The 23670-nt window shown below is 44.6% G+C and overlaps 1 protein-coding gene across 1 annotated transcript; it reads left to right on the forward strand.

Moving 5' to 3' along the window:
- Positions 1-1713: 1713 nt before the first annotated feature.
- On the forward strand, positions 1714-22048 carry MUC13 (mucin 13, cell surface associated). Its single transcript, XM_066999349.1, has 20 exons — positions 1714-1798; positions 2408-2464; positions 3073-3132; positions 3741-3797; positions 4406-4465; positions 5074-5133; positions 5741-5800; positions 6410-6466; positions 7075-7131; positions 7731-7790; positions 8399-8518; positions 9494-9600; positions 11310-11365; positions 12799-12950; positions 14318-14443; positions 15634-15745; positions 16843-16880; positions 18606-18693; positions 19480-19678; positions 20940-22048. The coding sequence occupies exons 1-20, from the start codon at positions 1714-1716 to the stop codon at positions 20985-20987; spliced, it is 1659 nt and encodes a 552-aa protein (XP_066855450.1). The 3' UTR covers positions 20988-22048.
- The last annotated feature ends 1622 nt before the right edge of the window (positions 22049-23670 follow it).

A 23670-nucleotide genomic window follows, 5' to 3' on the forward strand; every position in this document is an offset into this window, starting at 1 on the left:
GAGGGAGGAGTGCTGGGGAGGACTTCACAACCTGGTCCTCTCCTGGTGAGGCTCTCGGCCTCCTTGATCAGACCTGAGGACCCCCATCTATTTTGCACATCCTTGCCATGCAGAAACTGTTGCTGCTTCACAGTTTCTCCAAAAGACTGCCACCGAGCAGGCGACGATGGGTAGCATGTTCAGGGATTGTTGGGTGCCCTTGACCTGCTGTGGCAGTGGGAGTCACCTGTGCAGAGCTGCTTTAGCCAGGTGGAGGGAAGGCTGCCACAGGTTCACCCACGGGACATCCCTATATCTCCCCTCCTTACATATGCAGAGGTAATTCTGCACAAACTGCTTCCCTGGAACACTCTTCCATGGGTCTTGAAGTAGCCCTATGATGTCTCTTCTTTTCCCTTCATCAGGATACACAACTACAGCACCTGTGACACCTACTGCTAACTCTATAACAGATCCATCATCAGGTAAGAATGAAAAATCCAGCAGGCTGCCTCTTATGAGGACATATTGGGGTTACTCACTGCATGGAGCTCCAGAGCCCTGACAGTCAGTGGCACATTCCCCTGCCTGGTCTACCCTTAGTTTCTCTGGGGGAGGAGTCGCAGAGCCCCTGGAAAAGGATGAATGTCCTCTCCTGACATTTTCTCCTTCCTGGCTGGCCTTTGCTGTGAGGGAGGAGTGCTGGGGAGGACTTCACAACCTGGTCCTCTCCTGGTGAGGCTCTCAGCCTCCTTGATCAGACCTGAGGACCCCCATCTATTTCACACATCCTTGCCATGCAGAAACGGTTGCTGCTTCACAGTTTCCCCAAAAGACTGCCACAGAGCAGGCCACGATGGGTAACGAGTTCAGGGATTGCTGAGTGCCCTTGACCTGCTGTGGCAGTGGGAGTCACCTGTGCAGAGCTGCTTTAGCCAGGTGGAGGGAAGGCTGCCACAGGTTCACCCACTGGACACCCCATATCTCCCCTCCTAACATATGCAGAGATAATTCTGCACAAACTGCTTCCCTGGAACGCTCTTCCATGGGTCTTGAAGTAGCCCTATGATGTCTCTTCTTTTCCCTTCATCAGGATACACAAGTACAACTGTGACACTTGCTGCTAACGATATAACAGATCCATCAGCAGGTAAGAATGAAAAATCCAGCATGCTGCCCCTTATGAGGACATATTGGGGTTACTCACTGCATGGAGCTCCAGAGCCCTGACAGTCAGTGGCGTATTCCCCTGCCTGGTCTACCCTTAGTTTCTCTGGGGGAGGAGTCGCAGAGCCCCTGGACAAGGCTGAATGTCCTCTCCTGACATTTTCTCCTTCCTGGCTGGCCTTTGCTGTGAGGGAGGAGTGCTGGGGAGGACTTCACAACCTGGTCCTCTCCTGGTGAGGCTCTTGGCCTCCTTGATCAGACCTGAGGACCCCCATCTATTTCGCACATCCTTGCCATGCAGAAACTGTTGCTGCTTCACAGTTTCCCCAAAAGACTGCCACAGAGCAGGCCACGATGGGTAACGAGTTCAGGGATTGCTGAGTGCCCTTGACCTGCTGTGGCAGTGGGAGTCACCTGTGCAGAGCTGCTTTAGCCAGGTGGAGGGAAGGCTGCCACAAGGTTCACCCACGGGACACCCCATATCTCCCCTCCTTACATATGCAGAGGTAATTCTGCACAAACCGCTTCCCTGGAACGCTCTTCCATGGGTCTTGAAGTAGCCCTATGATGTCTCTTCTTTTCCCTTCATCAGGATACACAACTACAACACCTGTGACACCTGCTGCTAACTCTATAACAGATCCATCATCAGGTAAGAATGAAAAATCCAGCAGGCTGCCCTCTTATGAGGACATATTGGGGTTACTCACTGCATGGAGCTCCAGAGCCCTGACAGTCAGTGGCACATTCCCCTGCCTGGTCTACCCTTAGTTTCTCTGGGGGAGGAGTCGCAGAGCCCCTGGAAAAGGATGAATGTCCTCTCCTGACATTTTCTCCTTCCTGGCTGGCCTTTGCTGTGAGGGAGGAGTGCTGGGGAGGACTTCACAACCTGGTCCTCTCCTGGTGAGGCTCTCAGCCTCCTTGATCAGACCTGAGGACCCCCATCTATTTCACACATCCTTGCCATGCAGAAACGGTTGCTGCTTCACAGTTTCCCCAAAAGACTGCCACAGAGCAGGCCACGATGGGTAACGAGTTCAGGGATTGCTGAGTGCCCTTGACCTGCTGTGGCAGTGGGAGTCACCTGTGCAGAGCTGCTTTAGCCAGGTGGAGGGAAGGCTGCCACAGGTTCACCCACTGGACACCCCATTTCTCCCCTCCTTACATATGCAGAGATAATTCTGCACAAACTGCTTCCCTGGAACGCTCTTCCATGGGTCTTGAAGTAGCCCTATGATGTCTCTTCTTTTCCCTTCATCAGGATACACAAGTACAACTGTGACACTTGCTGCTAACGATATAACAGATCCATCAGCAGGTAAGAATGAAAAATCCAGCATGCTGCCCCTTATGAGGACATATTGGGGTTACTCACTGCATGGAGCTCCAGAGCCCTGACACTCAGTGGCGTATTCCCCTGCCTGGTCTACCCTTAGTTTCTCTGGGGGAGGAGTCGCAGAGCCCCTGGACAAGGCTGAATGTCCTCTCCTGACATTTTCTCCTTCCTGGCTGGCCTTTGCTGTGAGGGAGGAGTGCTGGGGAGGACTTCACAACCTGGTCCTCTCCTGGTGAGGCTCTTGGCCTCCTTGATCAGACCTGAGGACCCCCATCTATTTCGCACATCCTTGCCATGCAGAAACTGTTGCTGCTTCACAGTTTCCCCAAAAGACTGCCACAGAGCAGGCCACGATGGGTAACGAGTTCAGGGATTGCTGAGTGCCCTTGACCTGCTGTGGCAGTGGGAGTCACCTGTGCAGAGCTGCTTTAGCCAGGTGGAGGGAAGGCTGCCACAGGTTCACCCACGGGACACCCCATATCTCCCCTCCTTACATATGCAGAGGTAATTCTGCACAAACCGCTTCCCTGGAACGCTCTTCCATGGGTCTTGAAGTAGCCCTATGATGTCTCTTCTTTTCCCTTCATCAGGATACACAAATACAGCACCTGTGACACCTGCTGCTAACTCTATAACAGATCCATCATCAGGTAAGAATGAAAAATCCAGCAGGCTGCCTCTTATGAGGACATATTGGGGTTACTCACTGCATGGAGCTCCAGAGCCCTGACAGTCAGTGGCACATTCCCCTGCCTGGTCTACCCTTAGTTTCTCTGGGGGAGGAGTCGTAGAGCCCCTGGAAAAGGATGAATGTCCTCTCCTGACATTTTCTCCTTCCTGGCTGGCCTTTGCTGTGAGGGAGGAGTGCTGGGGAGGAGTTCACAACCTGGTCCTCTCCTGGTGAGGCTCTCAGCCTCCTTGATCAGACCTGAGGACCCCCATCTATTTCACACATCCTTGCCATGCAGAAACGGTTGCTGCTTCACAGTTTCCCCAAAAGACTGCCACAGAGCAGGCCACGATGGGTAACGAGTTCAGGGATTGCTGAGTGCCCTTGACCTGCTGTGGCAGTGGGAGTCACCTGTGCAGAGCTGCTTTAGCCAGGTGGAGGGAAGGCTGCCACAGGTTCACCCACTGGACACCCCATTTCTCCCCTCCTTACATATGCAGAGGTAATTCTGCACAAACTGCTTCCCTGGAACGCTCTTCCATGGGTCTTGAAGTAGCCCTATGATGTCTCTTCTTTTCCCTTCATCAGGATACACAAGTACAACTGTGACACTTGCTGCTAACGATATAACAGATCCATCAGCAGGTAAGAATGAAAAATCCAGCATGCTGCCCCTTATGAGGACATATTGGGGTTACTCACTGCATGGAGCTCCAGAGCCCTGACACTCAGTGGCGTATTCCCCTGCCTGGTCTACCCTTAGTTTCTCTGGGGGAGGAGTCGCAGAGCCCCTGGAAAAGGATGAATGTCCTCTCCTGACATTTTATCCTTCCTGGCTGGCCTTTGCTGTGAGGGAGGAGTGCTGGGGAGGACTTCACAACCTGGTCCTCTCCTGGTGAGGCTCTTGGCCTCCTTGATCAGACCTGAGGACCCCCATCTATTTCGCACATCCTTGCCATGCAGAAACAGTTGCTGCTTCACAGTTTCCCCAAAAGACTGCCACAGAGCAGGCCACGATGGGTAACGAGTTCAGGGATTGCTGAGTGCCCTTGACCTGCTGTGGCAGTGGGAGTCACCTGTGCAGAGCTGCTTTAGCCAGGTGGAGGGAAGGCTGCCACAGGTTCACCCACTGGACACCCCATTTCTCCCCTCCTTACATATGCAGAGGTAATTCTGCACAAACTGCTTCCCTGGAACGCTCTTCCATGGGTCTTGAAGTAGCCCTATGATGTCTCTTCTTTTCCCTTCATCAGGAGACACAACTACAGCAACTGTGACACCTGCTGCTAACTCCATAACAGATCCATCATCAGGTAAGAATGAAAAATCCAGCAGGCTGCCTCTTATGAGGACATATTGGGGTTACTCACTGCATGGAGCTCCAGAGCCCTGACAGTCAGTGGCACATTCCCCTGCCTGGTCTACCCTTAGTTTCTCTGGGGGAGTAGTATCATAGCCCCTGGACAAGGCTGAATGTCCTCTCCTGACATTTTCTCCTTCCTGGCTGGCCTTTGCTGTGAGGGAGGAGTGCTGGGGAGGACTTCACAACCTGGTCCTCTCCTGGTGAGGCTCTTGGCCTCCTTGATCAGACCTGAGGACCCCCATCTATTTCACACATCCTTGCCATGCAGAAACGGTTGCTGCTTCACAGTTTCCCCAAAAGACTGCCACAGAGCAGGCCACGATGGGTAACGAGTTCAGGGATTGCTGAGTGCCCTTGACCTGCTGTGGCAGTGGGAGTCACCTGTGCAGAGCTGCTTTAGCCAGGTGGAGGGAAGGCTGCCACAGGTTCACCCACTGGACACCCCATTTCTCCCCTCCTTACATATGCAGAGGTAATTCTGCACAAACCGCTTCCCTGGAACGCTCTTCCATGGGTCTTGAAGTAGCCCTATGATGTCTCTTCTTTTCCCTTCATCAGGAGACACAACTACAGCAACTGTGACACCTGCTGCTAACTCTATAACAGATCCATCATCAGGTAAGAATGAAAAATCCAGCAGGCTGCCCCTTATGAGGACATATTGGGGTTACTCACTGAAAGGAGCTCCAGAGCCCTGACAGTCAGTGGCACATTCCCCTGCCTGGTCTACCCTTAGTTTCTCTGGGGGAGGAGTCTCAGAGCCCCTGGACAAGGCTGAATGTCCTCTCCTGACTTTTCTCCTTCCTGGCTGGCCTTTGCTGTGAGGGAGGAGTGCTGGGGAGGACTTCACAACCTGGTCCTCTCCTGGTGAGGCTCTCGGCCTCCTTGATCAGACCTGAGGACCCCCATCTATTTCACACATCCTTGCCATGCAGAAACGGTTGCTGCTTCACAGTTTCCCCAAAAGACTGCCACAGAGCAGGCCACGATGGGTAACGAGTTCAGGGATTGCTGAGTGCCCCTGACCTGCTGTGGCAGTGGGAGTCACCTGTGCAGAGCTGCTTTAGCCAGGTGGAGGGAAGGCTGCCACAGGTTCACCCACGGGACACCCCATATCTCCCCTCCTTACATATGCAGAGGTAATTCTGCACAAACTGCTTCCCTGGAACGCTCTTCCATGGGTCTTGAAGTAGCCCTATGATGTCTCTTCTTTTCCCTTCATCAGGAGACACAACTACAACAACTGTGACACTTGCTGCTAACTCTACAACAACACCATCATCAGGTAAGAATGAAAAATCCAGCAGGCTGCCCCTTATGAGGACATATTGGGGTTACTCACTGCATGGAGCTCCAGAGCCCTGACACTCAGTGGCGTATTCCCCCGCCTGGTTTACCCTTAGTTTCTCTGGGGGAGGAGTCTCAGAGCCCCAGGACAAGGCTGAATGTCCTCTCCTGACTTCCTTCTCCTTCCTGGCTGGCCTTTGCTGTGAGGGAGGAGTGCTGGGGAGGACTTCACAACCTGGTCCTCTCCTGGTGAGGCTCTCGGCCTCCTTGATCAGACCTGAGGACCCCCATCTATTTCGCACATCCTTGCCATGCAGAAACGGTTGCTGCTTCACAGTTTCCTCAAAAGACAGCCACAGAGCAGGCGACGATGGGTAGCATGTTCAGGGATTGCTGGGTGCCCTTGACCTGCTGTGGCAGTGGGAGTCACCTGTGCAGAGCTGCTTTAGCCAGGTGGAGGGAAGGCTGCCACAGGTTCACCCACTGGACACCCCATATCTCCCCTCCTAACATATGCAGAGATAATTCTGCACAAACTGCTTCCCTGGAACGCTCTTCCATGGGTCTTGAAGTAGCCCTATGATGTCTCTTCTTTTCCCTTCATCAGGAGACACAAATACAACTGTGACACCTGCTGCTAACTCTACAACAACACCATCATCAGGTAAGAATGAAAAATCCAGCAGGCTGCCCCTTATGAGGACATATTGGGGTTACTCACTGCATGGAGCTCCAGAGCCCTGACAGTCAGTGGCACATTCCCCTGCCTGGTCTACCCTTAATTTCTCTGAGGGAGGAGTATCATAGCCCCTGGAAAAGGCTGAATGTCCTCTCCTGACATTTTCTCCTTCCTGGCTGGCCTTTGTTGTGAGGGAGGAGTGCTGGGGAGGAGTTCACAACCTGGTCCTCTCCTGGTGAGGCTCTCGGCCTCCTTGATCAGACCTGAGGACCCCCATCTATTTCACACATCCTTGCCATGCAGAAACGGTTGCTGCTTCACAGTTTCCCCAAAAGACTGCCACAGAGCAGGCCACGATGGGTAACGAGTTCAGGGATTGCTGAGTGCCCTTGACCTGCTGTGGCAGTGGGAGTCACCTGTGCAGAGCTGCTTTAGCCAGGTGGAGGGAAGGCTGCCACAGGTTCACCCACTGGACACCCCATATCTCCCCTCCTTACATATGCAGAGGTAATTCTGCACAAACCGCTTCCCTGGAACGCTCTTCCATGGGTCTTGAAGTAGCCCTATGATGTCTCTTCTTTTCCCTTCATCAGGAGACACAAATACAACTGTAACACCTGCTGCTAACTCTACAACAACACCATCATCAGGTAAGAATGAAAAATCCAGCAGGCTGCCCCTTATGAGGACATATTGGGGTTACTCACTGCATGGAGCTCCAGAGCCCTGACAGTCAGTGGCACATTCCCCTGCCTGGTCTACCCTTAGTTTCTCTGGGGGTGGAGTCTCAGAGCCCCAGGACAAGGCTGAATGTCCTCTCCTGACTTCCTTCTCCTTCCTGGCTGGCCTTTGCTGTGAGGGAGGAGTGCTGGGGAGGAGTTCACAACCTGGTCCTCTCCTGGTGAGGCTCTCGGCCTCCTTGATCAGACCTGAGGACCCCCATCTATTTCACACATCCTTGCCATGCAGAAACGGTTGCTGCTTCACAGTTTCTCCAAAAATGCTGCCTAGGAGGCTACTGTGGGTAATGAGTTCAGGGATTGTTGAGTGCCCTTGACCTACTCTGGCAGTCAGAGTCATCTCTGCAGAGCTGCCTTAGTGAGGTGGATTTAATCCTGCCAGAGGTCCCCCCACTGGACCCCACACAGCTCTCCTCTTTATCTGCTCAGAGGTTGTTCTGCACACACAAGACTTCTCCTCCACACACCATGAAGTAGCACTACAATGTCTCTTCTTTTCCCATCATCAGGAGACACAAGTACAACAACTGTGACACCTCCTGCTACAACTACAATAAAACCAACAACAGGTAAGGATGAAAAATCCCTCAAATCAACACTCATAGGGATACTCTGGGGTTACTCAGTCCCATTGGGGATGGCCTTTTCTTTTGCCCAGCCTTGCTTGAGTTTCTGTGGAGGAGGTGTCACAGAACCCCAGGACAAGGCTAAATCTCCTCTCCTGACACCTTCTCCTTCCTGGCTGATCTTTGCTGCAAGGGAGAAGTGCTGGGGAGGATTTCACAAACCTGCTCCCTTTCTGAGTAGGTACTCAGACCCATTAATTAGATTCAAAGACCCACATCTATTTCACACATCCTTCCCATGTATAAATAGTTGTTGCTTCAGTTTCCCCAGAGGGCTGCCACAGAGCAGGCCGTCATGAATAGTGCTTTCAGAGGCTGGTGGGTGTCCTCGACATCCTCTGGCAGTTAGAATCACCTCTGCAGATCTTCACTGGTCAAGTGGAGGTAGCTATCCTGCACGGAGTCTAGGTTGTGTGCATAACTGGACCAACTGTGTCCAGCCTGTGTTCCTGAGCTTGGGGGATTACGCTCTTCTCGTCGGAATGTGATGAAGCTTGACTATTGCAATTTCGTAGAAATCTTGACTTCAATATCTTTCATCTTTGTATCAGGGGATCCATGCAACCCAAATCCTTGTGGAGAAAATTTTGCTAAATGTATTGCTCTGTATCACAGCCATGTTTGCCAGTGCCCTTATGGATTCTACTACAGCAACAGTACTTGTCAGGCAGGTAAGTTGCAGGACAGCAATCTATATTTTAGATAACTGCAATCTATATTTTAGGTACTTCACAGATAACTGCTCAAGTGGAGTTTTCTTCCCACACGCCTGGTTCTCATGTTATAATTGAAAACATAATCAGTCTGGGAAAATAGCTGGTGCATAATGCCTTGTTTTGCAGGCAGCCACTGCTACAATGACCTAGATTGTTATCTCACAAAACAGTAACAGCCAAAGAGGTTAATGTGATAAGAAAAGAAGGTGAATTCCCTGAGTGTCAGGCATGCTGGAGATCAAAATGTGTGAAAACCAGGAAAGAAATGCAAGCGTAAGCCTGACATTATATTTATGGCCAAGATTTATAAAAGCCCAAGCCTATAAAGACAGAATATTTGCCTTGATTTTCCCTCTTGCTAATCTTTCATCACAGTCCTGTTGAAATGCACCTCTGAGATGCTGTTGAAGGGCAAGCATGTGAGCAAATGGGGCTTGTTATTTATGTGGCAGCAGGTAGGACTATCAAATTTATATGTGAGCCTAAGCAAACAGGTAGACACTGAATTGGTTTTTTAGATATGGTGAACCATGTTAGCTGCTTAGTGGCTCTGACTGCAGATTTAGTCTTTAATGTGTATCACTAAATTCTGTAACACCCCAGATGGAGTCTTTTGTTAGCTTTGGACCATGCTTATAGTTAATGTCATTCAATTTCACAGTCTGGCCAGTTTGAGACCAGGATCCTGCCTGCTTCTCAGGTAGCCAGAGTATGTACCCCGTTGTTGCCGAACTGATTGAGCAGACATTTGTTCCATACCAAATCCTCCATGGATATATGAAAAATAGCAAAGATTGATTTGTGCTCTGTGCTCACAGATTTGTGATCTGTGCTCTATTTCCTCATCTCTGAAGGCTGGAGAATGCTAAGGTGAAAGCCAAATTACTTGAATGCTTTCTAATAAATTAATAACCTCTGTTTTCATTGCAGGGAAAATATTCCCAGGGACCGTTACACTGAAACAAGTTTACTCTAAGGATATTGAAGATGTAAATTCCCCACTGTATCTAGAGATGTTCCAAAATATAACAAATTTTGTGAGTGACTTTATTTTTAAACTTTCCTGCATATTTAATGCTTTACTGAATGTGATACAGACAGAGGAGATACATGCTGCCTTTATGGTATAGCCTCAGATAGTTTCAGTTAGGAAATCTACTTTCAAAGAATACTTCACACTCACTTAGACCTATTCATTAAAGATTTGAATTTTGCCCTCAGATGACTATATGTATGGCTTTTGCTGAAGGAATTGTTGCACCTGAGGTAAAGTAATATTGGCATTCCCTGTGTTCTGGGAAGTCCTCAAATAAATTGCTCTGTATATGAAAGCACCATTCTCTCTCCAGAAACCATTGGGTGAGGAAAGTTTTCCAAAACATTTAGTTTCTGATGTTTACTGTTTTCTGAGGGCTCTGTAATACTCAGTAGTTGACTAAAAACAAAAAACTTTTTTCCTTCCCCTGTCCTTTCCCCATCCTTTCCACAAAGCACAAACTTTTCAGAATGACTGTCTAGCTGTGTCTAAATACCTAAATAATGTCTCTTCCATAAGCATACCAGTATCCATATTTTAATTATATTAATGAAATGGATATTACACGTCGAGCATTCTGTGATTATGGATAAAGTCTTGTAATGGATTTCCTGTAGAAGTAAGATGAAATGTTTAATTCACACTGCTCTGTAAGCAAACTAGGGGATTTGCTTAGGTCATTTTTCTGGAAGCAAGGAATCAGAGAACCATAGAATATCTGAGTTGGAAGGGACCCACAAGGATCACCCAAGGGTTCCAAAGGACCACTCCCCCCAAAAAAAAAGGAAGGAAGAAGAGGTCTGTACCTCTGCCAGAGGCCTGATCAGAGAATATGAAATATTAATGAAATATTAATCAGAAGTCATCACACATGGTTTACAAATTCTTCGTGTTATTATATTGCTTCCTGTGAAATTCTTAGCAGGGAGTAACCAAAAGTTGTCCCTTCAGAATGTTAAAAAAACAGTTTGCTCATTTTTTTGGTCCTAAATTTTTACATGTCATGGCTACATGACATGCAGCACTAGAATAGATATGTAATACTATCAAAAGTGAAAATAACATAAAAACTATTTTCATTTTATTATAAAATGAAGGATAGTTTTTATCTTTCATTTCAGTTGACTTAGGCACTTTTTCTCATGGTGCCTCCTGCGTATGTGGCAGCTGGCTGCCTCCACTAGTTGTTCCCTGCTTCACACAGTGTGAGGGAGAGCAGTGACTTTTCTACTGACCCTATCCATCCCCTTGTACTTTTATCAGTGCTGTGTTTCTCCCCACAAGATCAGCCCCTGATGATCCCACTTGATTGCGTGTTAGGGACATGTGCCATCTGTAAGGATGTCTACTTTTCCCTTTTCCCTCTACATCTATGTAGGCTGGTACTGCAGACTCCCTTCTAAGTGGTGAGTCTGCAAGGCAGTGTCTGTAGCTGTCCAGCCAGTCTGCCCAAATGCACTGTTTGCCATTCATGCAACTCATGTCTCTCCATTCATCCACTGCTCTCCCGTATTTCCTGTTTTGCAGCATCACCCCACAGCCCCTCTTCTCTTGCAGTATCTTGCATGGCTGATGTGACTGGTTTATTTTATTTGTGCCCATGGTAATGTGTTCTGGGTTAAAAATTCACAGCTAAAGAATCAGTGCTTCATGGGATTATGGTCTATGTTTCTGCTTGGCTTTAACTCAAATTCATGTATCTTTTTACAGTTTGACGATGCTTTTAACTTAACAGACTTCAAACAGACTGTCATCGTGGAAGTTAAGTAAGTTTGCCAGTTTGTTTCTTCCACTGCGTGTGAAGCTTGCTTTGTGTGCTTCCCACAGACCCCATTTTAATCTGTTTCCTGTGGAGTACTCAGTTCAAGAAAGAATATGGGATGAATTCAGTTCAGTATGACTGTTGTTAAATCAGGCCATTCATTTACTATTTTTAAAATCCCTGCTCCATTTTTGCTCTGTAGATTTCTGATAGGTCTGTGAAGTGGGCAAGCTGTGACAGCTCTACAGTGGATCTCCCACTTTTATCACCATGTAGGATACAGCACTGTGCCAGTGACTAGGCAGTTTGTTCCTGTGATGGCTGACATGCGTCTGAAAATGTAACAGTTAACACTGAAGTTCCAAAGAATATGTCCAACTTGGAGTCTCAATTTAATTTCAGAAATGGCCTAATTACAGAAGCCCACTGCATTTCTTTCCATATTTGCCGGTCTCTCCTGATGGCAGGTTGAACAAAAAGGTTATTGAATGGGCTGTGGACATAGGTCCTTTGCTGGTCTAGGTGGACACTTCAAGATGTCTTTCTCTTCCCATCCCCATCTGTTACAGATTACTGTTCCGAGAGCTTTGCCATCTTCTCTGCACACACTCCCTAACCCACATCAAGCAAAACTTGGCACGATAACACATGAAGCAGTGTAAACCCTTTCATCTAATCCCGTGGTTTGATCAGTTAAGCAGACTGTTGTTCTAGAAGAGTTGTGAGGGCAGTAACTTCCATCAGTGGGGTTGTGACAAACACATGGGGCACAGTAACTTTTTAAGGCACTACAGCAATCTGCCATTTAAAGTTATTTGTGTGCACGTCCAAGCACTATGAAGTTCAAGCTGAAGAACAGGGTTGTAGTCACTGCTGTGCTCTACCTCATGCCAAGGAGATCGCTATCCAGCTGAACCCAATCCAGCCAGTGTGAAGTTATCATAAATATAGTGCAAACAGACCGTTCTGACTTCATTGTGGTCATACCCCAAATTATCCTCACCATGCTTCAGGATGGGTTCTCCAAGTCAGTCTTGGATGACAGCCCAGGCTGGTAAGACTATGAAAAATTGGGATCTAGTGGATTAAAGCCTCCTAACTGCAACAGGTTTGAAGCTAGCCCAGTAAAAAACATTAGTTTCATGGCACTTTCATGCCAACAGCACACAAAGGAGTTACACTGTTAGCATGAAACCCAACAGCTTTTGCTTAGCAGCATTCCATTTACATTTTTGTGTAAAAGAAGTTGGCTATTACTGGATTCATGAGTAAGGCTTGAACTCATTTTCAGGTGCCTTAGCAACTACCTACATTGTGGGATGAAAGAAGTTAGGGGGAGGGGCAAGTTTGAAAGAAGTCTTCTGCTGTCTTTGCATCTAGCTTGTTACCTATATGGGTTATTTGAGATGTTAAGATGATGCTATCTGTATTTCTCAGTGTTACTACAGGAAATGCCAGAAGTGAAAATTCTGTAGTGAAAGTAACAGTGATGAACATATTTGCGGAAAACACAACTGAAACCAACGCAACAGTTGCTGAAAAAATAATGACAGCAGCAAACAAGTACAGCTACGTGGATCAGTACAGCAGTATGTAATTCCTTATTGTGGAAGTAAATAATCAATAGAAGCAGAGGTTCCTATCTTCAAAGTTGATTAGAACATTTCTGTATGCAGCAAAGCCCATTAGAGCATAAACCTTGTTGATTTTAAGGAGCTGAGTGTTCGATCTAAGGTGATTTTGAGGAATCAAACATTCAGTGCTGGGCTTTTTTGTCTTACTAAAGCTTTCTACCTCCTGTGTATGCAAGTGATGGAAAATAGTTATTCCCAAATAAGCAATGGCAAGTTGATTTTAATCTGATGAGTGTTAAGTGTCTGGAGAAAATAGGACAAAACAGTTGCAGACATAGATTTTGCTTCTCGGAATAAACCAGTGTTTTACTGGCAAAAAAGGATGAAACTTTCTTTAGATGTTTTCTTCCATAATTGACCATATTTATTGATAAGAACCCTCACTGATTAGATGCTCAGCTAGGAGATGCTAAACCCTTAAAATCCTGAATTACTAAAAGTGTAATTCTTGGAGAGCATTTTTGTAATAAAGTATTTTTTTCTCTTTTTTTTTTTTTTTTTTTAAAGTGCTAACATTTTGAAATTAGCTTTCGCTAAAGGCATAGCTAATAATTAAAAGAGTCCAGTTCATAGCTTATAGCCTGAGTTTGGTCTCCAAGCTGACTGTATCCACCTCAGCCTTGACATTTCCTGTGTGCTGGTCCTAAACATGAGGAGAAAATAGAAAACCTGACAGCTCACAAAGTATTGGTGCAATCACACCCCTCCATTCCTCCACTGCATGCCACCCACTGAACTCTGTAAACTGTTGCCACCATTGGTACATAGATCTGAAGAGCAACCTGCTTGGCAAACATCATACTGATATTTGTCATGCAATGAGCTGCATGCCCATAAATATTTAAATCTGTGCAGAACTGTATGAGATCTGGCCTTCACAGTTCAGTTGTACAAAATACTAAAGAAATAGTGCTGGGATTTTTTAAATATATATTTATATATATATTTCTTCTTATTTTTTTAGGGTGAGCTAGAAAATCAGTGTTCAGAATATGAACTTATGGGTAGAATTTCCATCTTCCTGGACTGGTTTGGAGTACGGGTGGGGAGGAAGGAAGATGTGGAGGCAGTTGTAGGAGGCTGAGAAACAGAATGTCAGAAGATGTGATGGAAACAGGGCCTTAAGTGGTGATGGGCAAGAGAAAAGAAAGGACTGGTCCAAATGCCTGTAGTAAGTGATGTCCCCCCCAAAAAAGACTTATAATTTTTTATTCAGAACTGCTAAAAAAAATGGTTTATGGTTTACTGAGCAATTGTACTACTTTATATGAAAGGATATTATTAGTACTTGGGTTTGCTTCCTGACCATTTCTCTTTTAAAGGTACAACCTATTGTGCTGTTTTTCAATGTGATACTAGAACCACAGACTGCCAAGAAAGTATGTTTCCACAATGCACATGCAAAAGCAATTTCTCAAAGACAGACTGGGATGATCGTTCTTGTTCAGGTAAGAACCTTGCTACTTTATTTATCCCTGAAAGGCTGACCTGGTCATCCTGTCTCAGTCTTTTTGAATTCTCAAATGCTCTAAGCTCTAAAAGTCAGGAAATACGTGTCGTATTAAGCAAGCAATAGAGACATGTTCTCACCTTTCACTTTGAACACATCCATAATTCTATTCCAGTAAAATAAATCACTAAAGCCTGAGAAAAGTATCACTGAAATCAGTGACTGGGCAACTATTTAAATTCATTGTTAAATTCTTGGTAAGAATTGAAACCTATATGGATAAAGAGTGGAAGAAAATTAATCTTGTATCACAGCCTTCTCTGCTAGGACAATATTTTGGGAATAAACTCCACATGCTACCTGGAGGCAGCAATGGAAATGCAAACAGAACTGGAAGTCTAAATATTCACCACAATGATCTGTTAAAACTCCGTCCCTTGTTGGTAGTTCCAGGATTGCATTACCTGTGTTTAAACAAATATTTGTGTAATGAATGAATTTTTGGACCTGTTAATTGTTTAATTGTTGAGTTTTTATTTGATTGCTTGTTTTGAATTTTCACAGTACTCTTTCTGTATTTTAACAATTCTCCAGAGACCTGAGAGGTACTCTATTTTCTTGCTATGAAAACTAAAATTTTTTACACTATGGAAAAGATGTGACATTTTAAGAAAAACAACAAATATTACAAACTCTCGTGATAAAATCATGAAAGTTAGCTACAATAAAGACCAATGAGTTGCTGTCTGGTGTAGGCCTTTATGGCTCCTATCCTGTCTAAATATGATCTAGTTTTAGATCATTTGCAGTATAGATCATCTGTTGTGAGATCAAACTACAGGATAATTGGATTGCCTATGCAAGATGCAGCCTAGCTGATTCCAGTTCTGAACTATGAATGCGGATGTTTTGAACAAGGGTCATTTACTTCTGATTTTGTGCTTTTGTACTTCAGGTTCTGTTCTACATACATACAACCCTAAAAAAATCTATTCTGGTGTTCTGAAGCACAACAAAGTTGTGTGTGTTTGCATTGCAATTAAAAAAAAAAAGTGTGTGTGGAAATTATCCCAGGTTTTATAGTATCATTAGAATATATAAATGTTTCCAAGATGGTGTTCTACAATGTTTTCTTTTTTTTTTTTTGGTGCTATCTTCAATTCACTGTATTTTTCCCTCTGAAAATAGATTGCAATAGTGACTGTTCTGCACAAGACAACGAGTACTGTGCCAGAGAAGGTGGGGTTCCACAATGCCATTGCATGATTAACTTTAAGAGGGAGGGCGAAAAATGTGTAAGGTGAGTACTCAGCTTTTTTCTGCGTTCCTGTGTTCTAGGTAGTTAGGGAAGAAAAACAGTGTCAAAAAAAAATCTAAAATAGGGTCACTCTCAGTCTAAAAGAACAGTCTGCAGCTATGTGAATCAGGGAGGTGCCTGAGGTGGTTAGCAGGTAGACAAATTCACACATTGTCACAAGTTATGGTGGTTTAGCTGCTTGGCATTAGCTGTTGGTATGCACTCATAATACCCCAGAGGAAAGTCAAGGAGGCCCAAGGTCACCTGTGATCCAGTGAAGAGGATAAACTACCTCACACTTATTTTGTGGGATACTCCCATAGATATAAACTATTCTCCCAGAGTAACTAAGCCGCAGGAATTTGTATGCTGAAGTGTTCAGTAAGCAACCTGCAGCAGTGCAAGAATTGCCTCAAATCTCTGGAAAATTTCCTCTGGTATCAGGAGGGACTTTGTTCCCTGATAAGTTTCAGACCTATGTTATTTTGTCTTGGTTTTCCCTCTGCGGATATTGCTGTCAGCTCACGTTCAGAACAGAGCAGAGTTGTTTGCTGGTAAAGCTGAGTAGTTTGTTGTGCTCTGCTCCTGTGGATAAGAAGTAGGACCTTACTTCCCCAAACTGCTAATTCACCACTTTTTGTTGTTACTGCTGCTATGCACAGAACAGAATCACTTCTTACCATAATGCCAATATATTTTAAGTTTAAGAAACTAGTATGGGAGGAAGACAAAGAGTAACCAGTCCTTACAGACCTTATATTGAAACTTTTGATGAAGACTATTTTTCAGCAGCAGGTTGCAATTACAAGTGGTTTAGGAATCTACAGCTTAGTTCTTTGGAGAAATTAGTCCCTTTTAGCATTTTTTCAGGCTGAGAACCTGAAACTTTGAGTTCCCAGCTCACTGATCATTCTGAAAATCTCAAATTGTTTTCCTCTAACAATGAAACTAAATTTAATATTTAGATAGAATCAAAAAGGAAACCTGTAATGAGCGAATCTTGCAGAAATTTATGATAAAGTGTGGTAATATACTATTGTTTTGTGATCACCTGCTGAATTACATTGTCTTTCTTTTTTCATCTTTTTTGTCTCATGTAGCTGTCCAGTGGGCTACTCTGGACAGAATTGCGAGAACAGTAAGTACAAGAATTTCTGATTTTGAATTATAGCATGGAAAAACACCCATTAATGTTTAAACCTGCTTGAGATAACAAAAATAACAAGTAGTAGCCTTTAAAGGTGTGATCATTCTATATTGGTAGCAGGAAGATGTTGGAAAAAGATGAGTGAAATTCCACTGTTGCCTGAAAGGCTGAATTCTTGAATCTCGCATTCAGACAGATAGTAGCATTTATTCTATCGACCTCTGCATTAAGCCTGATAGCTTTTAGTCAAACACAGGTTATTTGGCAGAAAAGCTTTTAGTCCTCATCTGAAGATATGTAATGCTGAATACAGCACCACTGATAGATTAGTTTCCCCTGTAATTAATCACTCCCTGTAATTATTCATTCTCATAAAACATCAGTGAATTGCTTTCATTTGAAATGTTCCTGCTGTAATATCCAACTACTAGCTCTTGTTTGTGCGTCACCTTGTAAGCACTGTTTAATATCTAGTATCCTGTACTGGTGAAGAGATGATGGCCCCAACTGTGTTGTCCCATAATTGTAATTGTTGGGACAAACTAACTGGACTGGCCTTCCAAAGCTTTTTCCATTTTCTGAGTCTGTTTTGCAGCTGTTCTCTGCACCTTCTCCAAATTCCACTGTCGTATAAACTAGGAGAGGACATCCTTCATCCCTGCTAGCATTTGCACATGCTTAAATTCAGAACATCTATTAGAGTTAAAGGCAGATTGAAAAACAAATGGTTGTGGTTCTTCATTTCTCACAACTTCTTGGCTTTGTTTGAGCAAAATGTATATCCTAGTGTGGCCCTTTGGATTCTCGCGCTGCTGCATACTTAAACTAGTACATGCTTAACATCCCATTCTTTGCAGCTGTGAGATCTTCAAGGGTATTCTTTTGTCTATGCCTAAAATTTTGTAGATTAGCTAATGGTGGTTGTAGTGCAGCACAAAGTAGCTTGCCAGGTGTAAATATCTGGCAGGAAGAATATTTTTCATCCTATGGAACATGCATTTTTGGGGAAGTTTTGGAAATCTTAATGCCTTTTTCTTAAAGCAAATGAAAATACTAAATATGTACAAAATCAACACAGATAATGGGAATTTAAACATAAATTTGAGACCCTTTAATAATAAACTCCATTAATAGCCCTATCTTCTCCACGTGGCACTTAGCGTGTAATAATGTAAACAGTTGCTGAGCAGTAATCAAGGATACTTTACACATGTTTGATGTAATATTCTTCTGAGAAATCATACTCCCTGGTGTCTTGATATATGCCCCCAATATGATTAGGAGTTTGCTAGATTGCTCTGCTGGTTGGTGGTTTCATGTTGTGCATGTCTAGTGTAGGCATTCAGTATATTAAATGGTAAACTTATAAATTCAGACTGGGATCCTCAAGCAGGTACTACCAGTAAGGTTGGGCAGCTCAAGAGACTGTCTTACTCATCCTACCCTTTTCTTGAAATTATGCTCTACAGGACACCATTCTTAGTCTTTTCTTTACTGTGGCTGTGCAGAGCTATAAGTAGGTTGTAGTAGCAATTCCATTCATATTTGAAGGGGGATATGCAGAATCCAGGTCTTACAGCTTTCTGTGTCCACACAGACAGTTGGACTAAAGCAGCATCAGGAGCCTAGGAATGAATAACTTTTTTTTTTTCTTTTAACAGCAAGAGCTTCAATATTTGCCATGAGTTTTGAATTGCTGTTTCTTTGTTCTTCCAGATAGTGAACTCATCCTTATAATAGTGGGCACTATTTTTGGAGCCATTATCCTGAGTTTAGTGGTAGCAGTCTCAATTGTTTCAGTAAGGTAAGAGTATTTCTGACAATTGAATAGAAAGTGTGTTGCTGTGTGTTCCTAGAGAACTAAGCAGAAATGTAGAGAGGGACAGGGCTGCAAAAGTAGTTGCACGACTACTTGGGCCATCAAGCTCATTTAAGTTCTGTAGCCATCAGTAGCCAGGCATCTCTTTAATTCTTGCTATTCCTAGTCTACTGGTGAATTCCTGTTTACAGTTGAACCTCCTCCCCTCTGTCCATACAATAAATATAGAAACACTCCAGCACCTCCTCTGCCTTTGCTTTAAGTGCTGCCCAGGTAAAGACTGTCAGAAGGCCTGCCATAATGAGCATACTTCACCTGCAGTGCACAAACTGGTGCTGAGTGTGTGAGAGAGATGTGGACTTGTGATCACAGGCAATTCAAACACATCATTTGACTGTGAAGCTTTCGCTGCCAGCAAGAAAGCAACTTTTCTAAACTGGACCTAATGAACGCTTCATTTCCTCTTCTGAATAGTCAGTCAGAGCTGGTGGTGGTCAAGGAAACTCCTTCAATTCAGGATCTAGCTGAGAGGTCAAAGTTCCCCTCCGTCTCTCCTAGCAGCTTATCCCCATCTGTGATAAGAGATGCCAAGCTTTGCACTCTGCCACTGATTACAAGGGGTTTTGCAATATGTATGCTAGAAAAATCCATTGCATGTTTCAGAACAGGACTGAGCATTCAAAATAAGGTGGAGGGACATCTGAATAGGTAAGGTACTTTTAAAGATCTTTTAAAAACTCTTTTTTGTTTGTTTGTTTGTTTCCTCTGAAGAGCCAAACGCAGTCAAGATCCAGAGAAAAAGAGCTTGATAAAGCCAAAATATTCCAGTCCGGATACCTCTAGTGAGACCAGGATCTTCCCCAGAGTCCAGACCACTTCTGGCCATGCGAATCCAGGGTATCAGCCAAACCCATATGAGGCTCATTCCTCAAACAGGAGTCATTTTTTGGACGGGGATTATGATGATGTGGTAAGTGTTTCATGCAGGCCTATGGGAACTGTGTTCCTGAACTGTGGTGTTGTGGGCTACTGACATTGTTGGAACCTAAACTCCACTCTGTCTCTCCTCCCTTGATCTGAAGGGATGGAGTGTCACAAAGGCAACCAAAGGACTGTAGCTGCAGCTGAAAAAAGTTCCTTAACACAAAGATCAGCAGACATCTCATGAAGACGTTTTTAAAGCCCTATTGGTCATTCCTGAGTCACAAGAGTCATAGGTGAAAAGCAAAGGTCTAAGCAACAGTCAGGCTGCACAGAGGTCTGCTGTATTATAGGACCTTTGTCTACATCAACTGCAAACATCCTTCAGCACAGGGGCACATGGAAGCATCACAAGCCATTGCAACCTGTGCTTCTTTTAAGATGTTGTAATATCCACTAAAATTTGATAGAAGTGCTGCAGTGGTGCTCCCCAGTTGCAGTTTCATGCAAGATTCACAGTCAGTTTAAGCTGGCACAGCTACACAGACAGTCAACGTCTTCCCCCTGTCTCTCTGAGCTGTGTAGTTCACAGCGATAAACCTCTGCAATTCCTACAGCACTGCAAAGGGGTGAAGTGCAAAGTGCCATGAAAAAACTAGCACGGCTTTTGCATTCATGTAGCATGGGGGAGCCCGTTCAGCAAAAATGTGTCATTAGCTGCATGTGTGTTCTGAAAAACTGCCTGTTTTATCCTTGTATTCTGCAAGGGAGCTGTGAAGGGAGCAGGGACTTGAGAAGTGTTGCACAGTGATATGAGTAATTTGTTGGGTTCTGCACATATCCAGTAAATAGGGAGTGCTTTGTCCATTCAGAACTCTTTAAACAACATTTTAGACCTTTGCAGTGTGAGAAACTACCCCTGTTTACTGAAGACAATCTGTTTAATTGCAATACACTTACATGTTTTGCAGAATTGAGACCTATGCCATGATAGAAGCAACACAGAAGCCTGATGTTTAAAAAAAGAAATTTTAAAAGGCTGCCAACTAAAAGAAGAAAAACATCCATATAGTTAGTTAACTGATCAGATTCATGTGGATTTTGGCTTTTCTAACTTTCCAAAGATGTCAACTTTTTGTTGATGAAAATCTGTCTGTGAAATACATTTGGTTTTCCATGAGGGCTGATGTGTTGCTTCGAGGGCTACCATGTGCAGTGTGTTACATGCTGAGCTGCTGAGCTATTCTGAGAAAGAAGCTATCTGACCATGAGCAACTCTTTTTTCTTTTTCTTGTCCAATTTCTCTCCAGTATGAAATATCACGGGAGCCTGAGGGCTTTAGGATGCAACGCAGATAACTAAGTCGCCAGAGTGGTAGAAGGATGGATGACCACCGCAACAGTGGGTCAGACCAAGGAGTTTCACAGCCTCTTACCAATGCAGTTATTTCAGCAGCAGAGACAACAAAGTCCTTAACACCAGATTCTCTGAAGATTTTCTAAATGAAGGCTCCTACTTGAAGGAGAATAGTGGGCAATAGCTTTCTGAAATAAAGGAAAATAAAAATGACGCAGAAGGTAGGGAGAAGAAAACGACCTTGAAAAAAATCTAAAAGGGTCCTGTAAACATTAAACTCCCTTCAGAAGGCCAGTGCATTGATGAGAAAGTGAGTGTAGACAAGATACCAGGATTTTAATCCTGTTATTATTCTGTTATTCTGAAAGATTGTCCATGCAACACCTGTGATGTTGATAAATACCAGCTCCTAGAGCTTTGCCTATATTTGTGCTCACTCCATTGCAGCTAAACGCTACCTGCGTAGCTGCGGGCAGATCAAAGCAATATCAAAACTGTTCTTCATGAGAACCTAACACTCTCTGTACTATATAAGATACAGTCTTTTTTCCCCTGCTCAACCCCACAGTATTTCCCACCTGAAAGCATTCAGTTCAAATCTCTGCTGACACCTGTTGTGTGAGACAAATGTACTGTCTGACCTTTTATGCAACCTTCCTTCCAAATACAACAACAAAACCCAGTAACTTCAAACACTTTTTTTCTCCGTTTTGCATAAGTACATTGGTTGGTTGTGGAAAGCATGACCGTTATTTTTTTCCCTCTTGCACTCTGTAAGTTTTGATGGAATCATCTTAAGTCTTTATTTTTCATTACTTATGTACACTCAATAGATACTGTAAAAAATCCATATTTTACCATATTTTTCTGAGTGTGCATTTGCATTATCTGTTGACTAGCATTGGCATTTCTTTATATATGTAATATACATATTGCCCAGAAATGTACATATATTTATAGGTTATATTCATTTAAAATATCATTAAATTCTATATTATGTTTTGTGTTTTGCTTTTGTTGTGTTAGATTAACTTTTCCTATTAAACATTGTTGTTTCTCAGTACCAAGTCTTTCTTATGTTACTGTGAAGTGGTGTTTCTTTGTTTGTTTTTAACAAATCCAAAGACTATTTTATGTTAAAACTTGTGCAGAGTTTAAATGCAAGTGTGCACAGACTTGCACAGACAAACATCTTTCGCTCAGAGGTTCCGATAACAAAGGTTACTAAATCTTAATGAACCTAAAATGTTTACCGTCGCAGGGCTAGCACCAATTTTCTGTGATCACTTTCAGTGGGAACTGTGTCGGTAACACAGGCAGGTCTCCTATAAAAAAACTGTCCACACTGCTCTCTGAATGGCAGGGGAGACCCCTTCCTTCCTCCAGCTGGAAGCCCTGCTGGGGGGACCAGAGGGAGGGAAGCAGCCCCCTCAGGTATGATGAGAACTAGCCTCATGACAAAGGGACTCGGTCCCTTCCCCAACAGCTTCATTACCGCGTGCCCCCCATGCCTACTGCCCCTCTCTTTTCCTCTGGGCCCTGTGTCCTCGCCACTCCCCGGGTGAGGGACAGGCCCCCTGCTCCTACTCCCCTGCTAAGCCTCTGAGGGAGGAGGACTCCTTTCCTTTTCCCCTACTTTTCACCAGCAGGATTAGTTTATGCTGCCAGAAGAACACGCCAGGGCAGGTGCAAGGGGGTGAGGCACTGGTAAACAGATGGGATACAGAGAGAGCAAATGATAAAAAGTCATTAAGTTCAGCGTAAGCTTTGACTTTGTTCAACTGACTTCTGCTTGGAACACCCCTCTCCTCCCCTTCTTTATAAGGCAGACTGTAACTTACACTTACGTCAAGCCTAATAAAAAGATTTATCTACATCAAGAGTAACAGCCCATGCACCGCGGTCTTTCACTGAAGTAAATTTCCTGTTTCCACCACTTAGTGCTGAGGATCCCTTAAAGGATCCCGTGTGCCAGTAGCCTGTTACAGACACACATGAAAAGCCCTTTAAGTGTTCTCTCTCACCCTTTTGCAAAGCGATACAGGTTTTGAAATACAGCTGGAAGCTCAACAAACAGCACAGAAAACTATAAAGCAGTAAAACTTTATTGAGGGTGTAGCATGTAGAAATTCAGTGTAATTGATAATAAAAGCCTCAAAATAGGCAGATGTTTGCGTCATTTAATGGGAAGGGAATTTTCATTGCTCTGATTCAAAGGTGCTTTCTGCTGCTGCAACCAGGTGCAATTCAGCTCCTGTTGGGGAGGGGCCACCAGATACTGCTGGAAACCTGTGTTACTCTTTAGCATTTCAAAGGCAGCTGCAGCTATTTTATCTGGATTGAAATTCTGTACCAAAAGGGCAAACTCTCAGATGTTTCGCTTCTCTCTGGCTGTCACTGACGTGTAATTCTGCTGGGAAAAGTGATCGTGGAAGAGAGCCAAACCCAGCCAGGCACTGGAAACAAGGCAGAGTGCAATGAGAGGAGACGCGCTGCAGGCAGGGGAAAGCCTCCAGGGGGCTGCAACAGCAGCGTTTGGGGTCCTGGGCTCTGCCATCTTCCTGCTCCCCCGAGACACAGGGTGTCCCACTGGCATGGGAGCTGCAGGGGAGGTGGGTAGATGGTGTCACTGGAGTCTGCCACCTGCTTTTGTCCTAGACCCAGAATGACAGAAGGGAGATTTCT

The sequence above is a fragment of the Anser cygnoides genome, chromosome 6 (genome assembly GCF_040182565.1).
Source record: "Anser cygnoides isolate HZ-2024a breed goose chromosome 6, Taihu_goose_T2T_genome, whole genome shotgun sequence".
Lineage (NCBI taxonomy): Eukaryota > Metazoa > Chordata > Aves > Anseriformes > Anatidae > Anser > Anser cygnoides.